This window comes from Aspergillus nidulans, chromosome VI (genome assembly GCF_000011425.1).
Source record: "Aspergillus nidulans FGSC A4 chromosome VI".
NCBI classification, from domain to species: Eukaryota; Fungi; Ascomycota; class Eurotiomycetes; order Eurotiales; family Aspergillaceae; genus Aspergillus; species Aspergillus nidulans.
This window is the reverse complement of record NC_066262.1, coordinates 1,041,034-1,052,476: the sequence shown is the minus strand read 5'-3', so window position 1 is coordinate 1,052,476 and position 11,443 is coordinate 1,041,034. Positions and strand designations below refer to the sequence as shown.

The window sequence follows — 11,443 nt, the reverse complement described above, 5'->3', positions numbered from 1 at the left end:
TTTATATCATCGTTCTATCATTCTTTACCCAACAGTTCTCATAGAATGCCCGGCATTGCTCAACCATGCGCGCTTCCCTTCAGAACTTGTTGATTCCCTTCTATGTCAACAGATGAGCGTTGATACTCTATAATTACTAAACAAGCCAGGGTACATGTATATTAATATTTGATCACTGGTTGCAGGCTTATTACTCTCAAACTGTAAGGGCACTTGTATTGGGTGTGGAGAGCAGGTTCTGCCCCGGTATATATATCTATTTGAGAAAGTACTAGTAAACAGATGTATTAAAGGATAACTATCTTCTATACGAGTAAAGGCAACATATGCAGCAGAAATATCATCAAACGGGCATCTATCTCCGGTATGTGATAGACCCATAGGCAGAGATTAACAAAGTTTTCCCATATACTTAGTTGAAATAATCCAACTCCTGCTCAGCCAATGAAGGCAACATGAACCCAGGAGTCAGAGCTTGCCACGCTAAGACAGGATGGTCATTTTAAAGGTCGAGCCTCATAGCGCCGTTCAGGCTTACGACGCTGCTGCTGTTGGATATGTTCTGCAAAAACTTCAGAGAGTTTTTTTCCCATCCTTGATGAATTCATCGTTCCAGGTCATCCAGTAGGCCCAGGGGACATTCTCCTTAGCCTGGAGTTCTGGATCTGGTATAGAGCCAACTTCAGCCAGCGCGAGAACTCTTTCGCCTCTAGTAATGTTTTTCAAGCCCTCGAATTTGCCCTTAAGGACACCATGGTCACCGGCTTCTGCATAGTGGTCGACGGTAGTGATATCGCACTTGTTGTTCCCAGGGTACCAGCTCGGATCTGCAGTATTGCAAACCCAAACAAGGTTGTGAATATCATGAACACAAGTGATATGGTTGTAAATAAGGTCCCAGAGTTGCTTGAAAGCAGCCGGGCCATGTGCTCTCCACCAGAACTATCCCCCTTCAGGCTCGTGAAGCGGGTGGAAGAGGACTGGGATGTTTGCGTCTGATAGGCGCTTGAGCTGGGCAGCAATAACATCTATATCCTGAATAAGGAGTCCATAATCTGTCCTATTCCTGCTGTGGCTAAGGGTGTTTGCAATATTGAAACAGGTTGCTTCAGTGTAAAAACCGCTATACCATGGCTGCTCCTCACTGTCGAGAAGACATGTTGGGGCGTACCAATACCAAACAAGAGTACTGATGCCTCCTTGTCTGTCGAAATTTATGGCATCTTCGACGGCGTGGCTCTTGCTTCCATGAGCGACTGCAGACAGCGAGTAGTACATGAGGTCAAGCTGTTCATTTGTGTGGATCAGATAAGGGTATGAGTAATTATAGCAACTGCAGTATTCATCTACAGTAGTTGGTATACTTTGTTAGTCCATGCCTACTCCAAGGTTGCTGAAAAACCCTGTTCAATATAAGAAAGGATAGTGACTTGCCAGCTTCACTGTCCAGCATATCACCAGCCCCAATTCCAGCCAAGTAAGAGTCGCCAATAGCAGCCAATCTTGTGATATAGGAGAGGTCTGCTGGGTCAAACTTATCTGTGTTCCTGGCCATCAGATGGTTCAGGTTAATGCTTGTGTTTTTGTGGCCAAGCCCATGTAAAAGAGGGTTTGCCAGGGCAGGACTGCCCAAGGTAGCAAGGGCCATTAGCCCATACCATAGCTTCCCATGCATAACAAATATATATATAGATACACAAAATACAACAGATTTCTCCCAGGAGGACTAAGACTCTAATAAAATTCAGAACCAGCAAAGCCCGCACAGTACAGAATAGCTCCTTATACCACATGGTAGGGCTACTAGCTTTGTTGCGTACTTTGTCTGTTTGGCTTCATCTCCGTCTCAACCTACGGGCGAGATAGGACTCCTCCCACTGCTACCGTGTCATGAATCCTGGAAGATACGGCAAAATTAAAGAGGGGGCCAAGCAAGCCACCAGCTGGTATTGGGATTGCAAGCTTCATAATCTGGTTGAGTGCGGTAATCTCGGGTCGAATTACCCCCTGTTAACTGCCGTCGGTCTCACGCACCAAAGTAGACATCGATCATATACATACTAGGATGGCCTGGAGGGAATGCTAGGGCATAGCCGCCGACCAATCAATTGATCCTCATTGAGGGACGAACCCCAAGGGTCCCGCCGGCGGGTCTATGGCGATGCAATTATAGAACGGGTACCCTAGCCCAAGGGGGTCAGTTACGGAGCGAACAACAGAAATTTCCGGACCAGCGATATTAGTGATCAGAGTTTTCCTAGCAATCTTTTGGCCTTATTTCCAGAGTCTTTGTCTATGGTCTCTACTAGATTGGATGAGGCTAATAGAAGTATTCTTGGCGCTCGGTGGCGATGCTGGCAGAAGGCCTCCATCGTCTACCCTGACCAGCTGACAGCTTTATTTTCTAGATACAAACTAGTTCAGTACTCATAGTAGACTATTATGTTAGTTGGTGATGTGCTGACCCATGCATGTTGGTTAGGAAACTGAATTTCTACTTCAAGTGCCGGTTTCCGCCTACTACTGCTCTATTTTGTGTAAGTTTGTATACCAGGAGCCTCAGTTTGGGCTCAGTACTGGTCTTACCTCTGTAGACCTCTATTTTTAAAGTAGATTAGATACAGAGCCTTGAGGCTTGGTAAGCACGACAAAAGAAGAGCAATAACAGCATCTGTAGAGCCATCGCGCAGTGACTGAATCCACTGGTTACTGTTAGGAATGCTAGTGCTCTGGATAAACCAGATCAGTCTATCAAGTTCATCCTTGGAAATGGACAGTTTAGGAAGCTTTTTTTAATAGGCATCAAGAAAATGGGCATTGCCATCCAAGTAAAGGCTCGTGACATAGCAAGCCAGCTGAGGACAGGAGAAAAGCGTGCGCAGGAATTTAATAATTGGGGGAGGTTGTTCAGGTGCAGCATCATATTCGCGACATTTCTGCCAGGTAAATTGAATTTTCGAGTAGAGGAAGGGCTCAGCAACTGAGTGAAAAGCCTTATTAACATAGCATAGTGCTCGATGTTCGCGAAATGATAGCAGTTTGGCAATAAAGTGCAACAGTTCAGGTGGACAGGCATTCCAACCAGTAAGCTCTTGCTTCTTGTACCATTAGCATGAATTTCTCTTACAGTCGCAAGCTTGAACATACCATTTTCACTGACAATTGATCTACTGCTATGTGTGTTGTGGGAAGTGATGAAATAAGACTCGAGGCAAGCTGTCCCTTATAAGGCTGAGAGACCAACACTGTAACCCTAACTCTTAGTTCAGCGATAAAATTTGGTCGAGACCACCGGCCCGAAGCGCCTATAATTTCGTGTATCGCCACTTGAATCAGTGCCCCGCCGACTCGGACGAATTTCCACTTCGGATCGCTCTGCGGTAGACCTTTAACCCGTACTGTTATGAATGCTCAAAGGGGAAAGGGCAGAAGGAAGCTGCATCAACTACACGAACGTAGCCTACTAAGGATAGGATGTCATATGACGATTGATTCTCTATCTTGATGACGATAGTTCTCACTTCTTCAATGTACAATTCCTCGAGGGATCAGGCCAGGGGCCAGAGATCATGCCATACAGATCACGTGGCACGTGACATGAGGCTCAACATGATATATTCGTATCACGTACATGTTTTAGGTAACCCGCGCGTTGGCAATGCAAACATGCTGTGATAATTTACTAGGTTTATAACTCAGCAATTTTCAAGTCATATGGGTTCTTGGCGGTTAACCCGTGGGTGGGTTCACAGGTCGGCGTGGGTCAGGATTCTGCCATCGTGGCTCAGAATGCGGAACGGAGAAACCCTCGGCGTAAAATCAAAATCTATCAATTTCTGAGCCACGCCCTGATTGGCAGCTTACCAGTTTTCTGACCATGCTCACCTCGCCCACATATACACAAAGATAAAAATATGAGTGATCTGATTTGGTTGTTTTAGCAACTTGAGCAAGGCTGCTGATCTTATTTTATCCTGGCGAGACAGAGCCTAGAAAAATTGCAGGTCTAACAACATATACATAATAGATCGCACGATGCTAAGTGAACCATTTATATAACAGGCCATTTCATGTCCAACCACTTTCAGATTAGCGCGAAACTGTATCTTGTTTATGCGGCTGTGGCGTTGTGTATGTTTATCAATCAGCCCAAGTTTTCTGCGTATAGAGCTCGCGACATAACTAGACAGATCGACCACTGTCTCATCCGAATACCGTCCTCTCCATCCTATTCCCAATTGTCCTCCATCTTCGCCTCTCCAACGCGGCGTTGAACTATCCACACTCTTTCAAACCCTCGGCATTAACAAGTAATTGTAGCCAGATTGTAGTAATGATACTCCCTTCCCCTGCCGAATAATCCAGCCCAGGTTGATTCAAGAAGATATCCACAACAATGATTCAACAAGACTTTGTTCTTAGATGGCAAAACCAACCTGCAGCACAAAATACTGATCCGGTCCAGGCCGCGTGTTGTAAAGAGTTTCCAAGAAGGGTCGAACCGCCCCTGTTGTACCACGCCCATAAGGATGACCTTAAATCCCCACGAGTACTTATCGCAGTGCCCACCATAGACCAGTTCGTGCTTGTATGGGTTATATCTGAATGGGTTTCTGATAGGTAGAAGGCGCTGTAAGTATCGCTGGAGGAACTGGGAAATGATACCAAGCTAGTAAAAACCCGGTTCGGTGTTGTGGTCCACCGAGTCCGAACAGAAGAATTTAGTTGAATCGTACCCTTCACCTCTGCAGCGGTTTCGCAGAACAATTCGTCTGAAACATGGGTGACAAAGATGATTGGCTAAATCTTCATTCAGGTTGCTTGCCCAATCTTAGCTCCGTCGTGTCAGTCGTCGAGAATAGATCAAACTCATTTATCTCGCGTACGAAGGCTTTCTTTCCCGTAATTTGTTACTGTACAGTAGATTCCAAGCGGAAAAGAGAATTATTCTTAGCTTCTTTCTCCCAGCACCCAGATAATCGAAGATCAAGAATCCCAAGCAGGATGCTTGTGGCTCAACCATCACAAGTCAACGCTAGGATTGGAAACCTAATCACAGAATTTTGACGTGACTCGACTGTTTGGGAATTGAAGCTAGGTGGGATGGAGTGGCAGAAGAACTAGAGACGGGGTAACAATCACCGAATTACGATGTCTGCTTTGAAGAACAACGAAGGCTTCGAAAAGCGGCAGAGCGCCGGCATAGAGGGGCCGAATGGCTACCCAGTCCCAAATTCTGTTTCTCTGCTCAATCCCTATATCTGTCTCAAGCAGTCTGAGTTGAGACGGATACAACGCTCACGACTCAGTGCGGGGCGACCAACCCCAGTGAGCCAACTTGGCCCCCCAGCTTAGTCCCTTTGAAGCCTGAGCAAATCCAACTGTTCTGAGTACTCCTTTTCATAGGCCAGGGAGTTCTCGTCAGCTTTATTGTTACTAACGCTGACAGCTTCTTCTCTGGCGAGAGGCACAGCGGTTTGCGCTGGCACGCGTGCTTATGCAAAGGGCAAACAATTTGATATTTGATGAGGCCACAAGCGTCCAAGATGCAGACACTGAGGCTCATGGTAAGGAGAGCATTGACACCCTCTGAGTGAAAAAAACAACAATTAATGTTGCGTAAGTCAGCCAAGTAACTAGAAGATCATCCAAAGCTTACCTTGAAAGGCGCCATTTTATATGGAATACAGAACCGCTGCTCCAAATCAACTCTACATCTCTTATCAACTTCCATCAACGAAAATTGCCACGCGAATACACCAACCTATGCAATCTCTGCCCCCGCTCATTCCTCTTCGCCATCGTCGCCAACGTCGGCCCCGGTGGCACCACCCGCACCCTAGTCATCGCCTACCACCAGGGCAACGATGACATCTCAGGCGAGCAGACCTTCGTGTCGCGCGACGACTACTTTGTTTCAGATACCCTCGCGCTGATTGAAACATTTCGGACCCCGTGAACCGCGCCGCTAGAGGCAGAAAAGGTTCTCGCTGGGGACTGGTATTGGCGGTCCCAGTCAGTCGCAGACCCAGTCTCAGTTCCAGGGCGCCGGCGAGCCCCATGTGAATCAGCGCCCCAGCGTCCCAGACACGCCACAGCCGCGGTTTCTTGTACCAGAGGGCTACTCCTGGGGCAAGCAGACAGAGCCGCAGCTTGTGCTGCCGTGGCGCGCCTGTGCCGAGTTCCCCTTTACAGCAACGTGCCTGATACTGGAATTACTGTGCGACTACAGCGACGGCGAAGACTATGGTGCTTCCGTGAGACCTAAACTCAAGCGCAACAACCACCGCACGCGTCCGGGCGATGTCCAGCTGCAATCGCTGGCCACTGTAAGGCGACTGTGCCGAGTATGGGCTTATTGTGCTTGACATGTCGAACGTTGATGGTGTCAAGTACGGCATCGCAGCGTTTCTGATTAGCTATATGGACGACGCGGAGTATCATGCCTATGACTGCGATCCTGTTGAGGATCCGCCGCCTGAGAGGAGCCGGATGTTGTGCGCACCAGCCGAGGCCTCGTGCGCTGTTGTCTATTCGGCAGTGGTTGGGGGAGTACTTGAACTTTCACCACTTGAAGAATGATTCCCGTGTCCGGAGACGGGAGAAGAGGCCACTTGTTGATGCTACGGCGTTGGATTGTATGTCTTTTTACCACTAGTCTACAGGCAGCCATCTACTTAGTCCTGCTCATGTAATATTCACTACGCACCCATGATGATCTCCTTTGCTGCACCCTGTACTCACCCTAGGTTTAGTATTTTTTACCCTTGAAGCAGCGGTCAGGAATTGTTGCGCTTTATCGATATCGACAAAGGTCACAGTTCAATGCAAAAAAAAAAAAAGAAATATAGAAACATACAACAGGATGTAATGTCGGAGCTCACCCGTCCCAGCGTCTGTTCCTTGGCCGCTTTGCCGCCCACGTTCCGGCGCTTCAGGTGAAGATGCAGGGGCCTGAATATCTTGCACCCGAGCTAGCCAAGAGTTACATTTTGACATATGGGCAAAGTGGCAAAGTGACGCCCATCATACGGTGATAAATAATTCAAGATCAGTCTCACCTCACCCCATCCCCTTTTCATGCCTAAAGCTGATCAGACAGCATGGCACAACAACCGGTAGCAAGATTTATGCGTGTGATTGACCCCGCCGACTCGACGAGCATTATGATAAGGATATCAAACGAGCGATCCTTCCACGTACTTCTCGAAAGTATGACCGGGCTCTAAAGAGCTTTGACAGGTAGCTCCCTCGTAGTTGTATAGAAGCACATCACTTACCGTTACAGATTTCTTGAGTTACATCCGGCCGCTTGCTTGCCCCCAGATATAAAATCATACAAAGGGTTTCTAGAATTCTATGCAAGAAATGCAACATGTGAAGGGCCGAAACCAGACTTATATTCTGTCTAGGTAGGCGGCAACTTATGCCACGGCGGTTGCTACTTAGACCAGAAGGCTGAGACCTTACCTACAAACTAATGATTCACAAGAATCGTTGGCTGACACTTCTCTGTTATGTTGTGCATTTGGTATCAGCCTTGCGCTTACCGCTGTATCTGCAACATCAACCAAGACCTAGTATTCAATAAACACCATTCGTTTTCAGTGCCACAACAAAAAAAGAAACTCTCTCAGACCTACACGGTCAAATGACCATTCTAGTGGATCACTGGGCGCTTAGGCTTTTCATAAATAAAGCCCGGTTCCCCACGCTTGGGTACTGTAACTGCCTTCGCCATCGCAATTAGGCCAACATACAACCACTTTCCTTTTAGTTCCCTTGTCTTCCAACATAAAGTAGAGCATGATGGCGCTGGACGAATCTGAAGCCACTGCAAGGACGAAGAGGTGCCTCGAGAGGATCAAGAGCCACGATAAATCATCGGCCAAAGTTATCTTTATCTTCGGCAAGGAAGGCGTCGGGAAGTCATCACTAGCAGAGAAAATCACCCAAGTGACAGGCCTTGCTGGTAACGGAGCAGGTATGACAAACCCTTCCAGTGAAGATACGACCTTTCACCTTTTGATGTCTAGCTGACGTCCCGCCGTCCGGCCCAGGCACGGAAAAATGCCAGATAATCGACACGGAAATCAACGGCACCACATACTTCATCGTCGATACCCCCGGCTTCTACGACGAAGCCAGCCAGTGGCACATATTCCACGACATCGCCGACACATTCAACCAGATCCGCGGGCATGCAGTCATCGCCGCAATTTTCTTCGTCACACCAATCAATACTTTCACGCGCCGCCTCGACGAGCTTGAACAGCGGCTCTACGCCTGGCTTACCGAGCTCTGCGGCGAGACCTTCTTCCCCTACCTAACCTTCGTCACGACCTTCTGGGAAGGCCAGACAAAGGCATACAACGAGCGCCTCGAGGCGCGGAAGCGGGCTGAGTGGGCGAGCTTTCTGCTTCAAGGGGCGCGCACATACCAGTTTGGGAAGAGACACGTTGATGGGTTTGAGATGGAGGAGGTGCTGAGCTGGGATGTCGACGCGGACGAGCTGAGTAATCATGCTAGGAAGATGGTCGTCCGGCACTGTCGCAACGACTCGTCTTCTGTCGAGCCTTTGTTTTTGCGGGAGCTCAGTTCGGGTGTAAGTCTTGACGCTACGTCCGCGGCGAAGATCTTCCGCCCAGAGTCCTCTACTTCTAATACTGGCACATCTCAAAAGCCTCTGACTCCCGACAATGCAAAACCTGCGAACAGCAGGAGGCGGGGAACGGGCAATAAGACTGAGGCCTCTAGTACATCGCAGCCTGCAGAGGGGTTTTCCCTTGTGCAGAATATAGTCCGCGAACTTGGGCGAGGCGTAGGAGACGCACTCATGAGTTATGTTCCCGTCATTGCTCAGAACATGATCGCAGGTCAGCTTGGTGGTGGTGGTGGTGGTGGTCTCGTGTTGCGGAGGAACGGCGGGCCTGGGGCGATGGCAGCACAGGGTTTCGACATAAACTCGTCCGTGGACACGGCTAAGTTCCTTGGTCTATCATCGGACTTCGAGAGCAGGAAGCGGTTATATACTGAGCTTGGAGGGCCGGGTATCTTCACGGGAAGTGCTGCTAATGGTGATTGGCTGCGAGATCAATTCTGGCGCAGGGCTAAGGACTGATCAAGTTGTCGTACTATCCATGTGATATTTCATATTTATATTCCATATTATTTGATACTTCTTCTTTGAATGGACTTTATACTTTGATGGAAGTAGATGTATTCCTTGCCAAATCTGCAGGTGACTCCAGCACGACGAACTTACTACCTTAGGTACCCTAACTTCATAGGTATCAGGTAGGTACATTCATGGATATAGATTCCCATCTCGTCGTAAAGTCCTATCTGTTTTGGATGCAAACGCCACCTCACAACGAGATGAGTATTACTTCACAGACTAGATAATATTAATGTATACTGTAGGAAATAAAGCACAGTATAGATAGGCATAAGATATAATCCGCCGTAGGACCCCCGGAAAAATAACAACTCCCCCATGCACTCTTCTCCCCCACTTTTGGCCCACCTCGCCCAACACCTCTGTAAACGCGCTATCATACTTCAGGCCGTCCTCCACAAACCCCAGCTCCGCTGTCCTCTAAATAGCCTATTCACCTAACATCACCTCCTCCAGGGCACGCAGAATCCCCGTTGCAATTGACAATCCCGCCCTGTTTCCTAAAAAGTAAAACACTGTCGCGCCTCAGCGTCCGCAGAACATTCTGCTAATAGACCCGGGCGTTCACTCGTACTGATTCATTGTCCCGATGAGCAGGTGCTCACGTGTGCGCCTGTGAGTAGATGGCAGTTGTCGCAGACATTGAATAGTGCAAGCTACTTGGTTTTATCGGATGGATGGATCCAGTTGCTGTTTAGGGGGTTGTTAATGAAGGATTTGTGCGGCGGGAAATAGATATACCAGTTTCACCAAACAGATTCGGCAGGCTGTGTCGATGCCCTTCCATTTTCTCCAGGCCTTTAGAGCGAAACCCTTGGGTGTAGGAGTTTGAGTCTTGCCAGGTCAAAATGCAAACTGCTCAGTGGGTATAGGTAGTAAGAAGAAGCCCACCATTTTCCTCTTGTTCAAGTCAGGTACAATGTCTTGCTTCTTCATTGACCAGTCTTATTGCGGTGCGTCGGATTGGCCTAGCTTGCAACGCGATATTTATGACCTGAGTATAAGTTCCCCGGAAATAGGGATATCCGGGGTGTTAGGGTTCCCTGGAAAATCATCAGACGATTAAACCACCAAAGGCAGGGTGTCGCTAGGTTAGATCTGTAAATCCGGATAATGGGAGATATTGCTTCAACTTTATTTATAGCCCCAAAACATGATATAATACAGGGTACCATACTCTACCAGCAACTTACAACAAGCTTTTGCCCATGGTGCCCGCGCTTCTAGTCCAGGGGCAAGCTTGGCACAGCATCAGAGTAGAGTTTGTGGCAGATTTTTTTGCCGGTCACTTTAGGCTTACATGGCACGGCATAAATCAGGTAGCAATTTATGACATGCTGAGAAATAGTCTGAGTCAGGGGGTTGGCATGCAATAGTAGATAGTAGACACAGAGCACATTTCATCGCCTTTACTGTGAACTTGGTTCTTCGATAAAGTCCGTCTAGTTCTATTTAAGGCTATCCTGGCACCTATCTAGCTGCTATACCGGCCAAGTTAGAAGTCTATCACCTCCCTAAAGTCCATTCTGGGTTCTATATGACGTGATTTTATTTCCAAGCTGGTCATTACCTGGTAGCTCTCAGTAACCAAGCTCTTACTACTGGCTAGTCTTACCGGACTGCCCTGCCAAGCCTCTGCCCACAATAGTAAAAGACCAGCCGGACTGACAGCAGTAATTAATATCTATTAGCAGCTACATAATTAGTTATCACTCTAATTCAACAGACATACTCAGGTCCGAAGCCAGATTTAGCATTCCTACTCTTCCCTTCTCTCAAGTCCCACTGCCTGGATGCTGAGCAAGACTGGGCATGAGGCTGGCAGCCGTCCAACCACAGCACAGTGCATCTCCATGCAACGACTGAAGCACTAGTAGCTGGCTTGACACGTCTGCACTTGACCGCAGCCTTTCCATATTTAGGGCATATATCATCTAGCTTCGATAGAATTGTTGTGGTGTCCTTTGTCGAATCACTCTTTCAATCTTCAAACTGCGAAGCCTTGCCAGAGCAACCACATATTCCAGCTATCCCTTTTCTTCTTTTCTTGTTTGCCAGTTTGAGTATAATTCTGCACTGTTTGCTAGAAATTATCATTGGTTCCTGGCCTGGGATGAGCCATGAATGAGAGTTGCAGGGCTGCCAACAAATTGAATGTATTAGCTGACCTCGAGAACAAAGCAGAGAGAGTAGCCACCTAATAATTAATAAGACAAGTACCAACATAACACCTATAGCATTGAATTTACAAAATGACCTGAGGGC

General features: G+C 47.8%; 4 protein-coding genes across 4 annotated transcripts, besides 1 other annotated feature; 2 read left to right on the top strand and 2 right to left on the bottom strand.

Annotated features, from left to right (window-relative positions):
* Nucleotides 1-11,443: part of a sequence feature (contig 1.55 1613..492661(-1)) that runs on past both edges of the window.
* Nucleotides 574-1,675, bottom strand: ANIA_03326 (uncharacterized protein; the record flags this gene model as incomplete). Its single annotated transcript, XM_655838.1, has 3 exons — nt 574-942; nt 982-1,346; nt 1,384-1,675. The coding sequence occupies 3 exons, from the start codon at nt 1,673-1,675 to the stop codon at nt 574-576; spliced, it is 1,026 nt and encodes a 341-aa protein (XP_660930.1).
* On the bottom strand, nt 2,495-3,150 carry ANIA_11387 (uncharacterized protein; the record flags this gene model as incomplete). Its single annotated transcript, XM_050612488.1, has 3 exons — nt 2,495-2,528; nt 2,587-2,762; nt 3,148-3,150. 3 exons carry the CDS (start codon nt 3,148-3,150, stop codon nt 2,495-2,497), a joined length of 213 nt encoding a protein of 70 aa, XP_050468404.1.
* Nucleotides 5,152-6,582, top strand: ANIA_03327 (uncharacterized protein; the record flags this gene model as incomplete). Its single annotated transcript, XM_655839.1, has 5 exons — nt 5,152-5,328; nt 5,450-5,567; nt 5,691-5,955; nt 6,017-6,329; nt 6,394-6,582. The coding sequence occupies 5 exons, from the start codon at nt 5,152-5,154 to the stop codon at nt 6,580-6,582; spliced, it is 1,062 nt and encodes a 353-aa protein (XP_660931.1).
* On the top strand, nt 7,810-9,121 carry ANIA_03328 (uncharacterized protein; the record flags this gene model as incomplete). Its single annotated transcript, XM_655840.1, has 2 exons — nt 7,810-7,984; nt 8,037-9,121. The coding sequence occupies 2 exons, from the start codon at nt 7,810-7,812 to the stop codon at nt 9,119-9,121; spliced, it is 1,260 nt and encodes a 419-aa protein (XP_660932.1).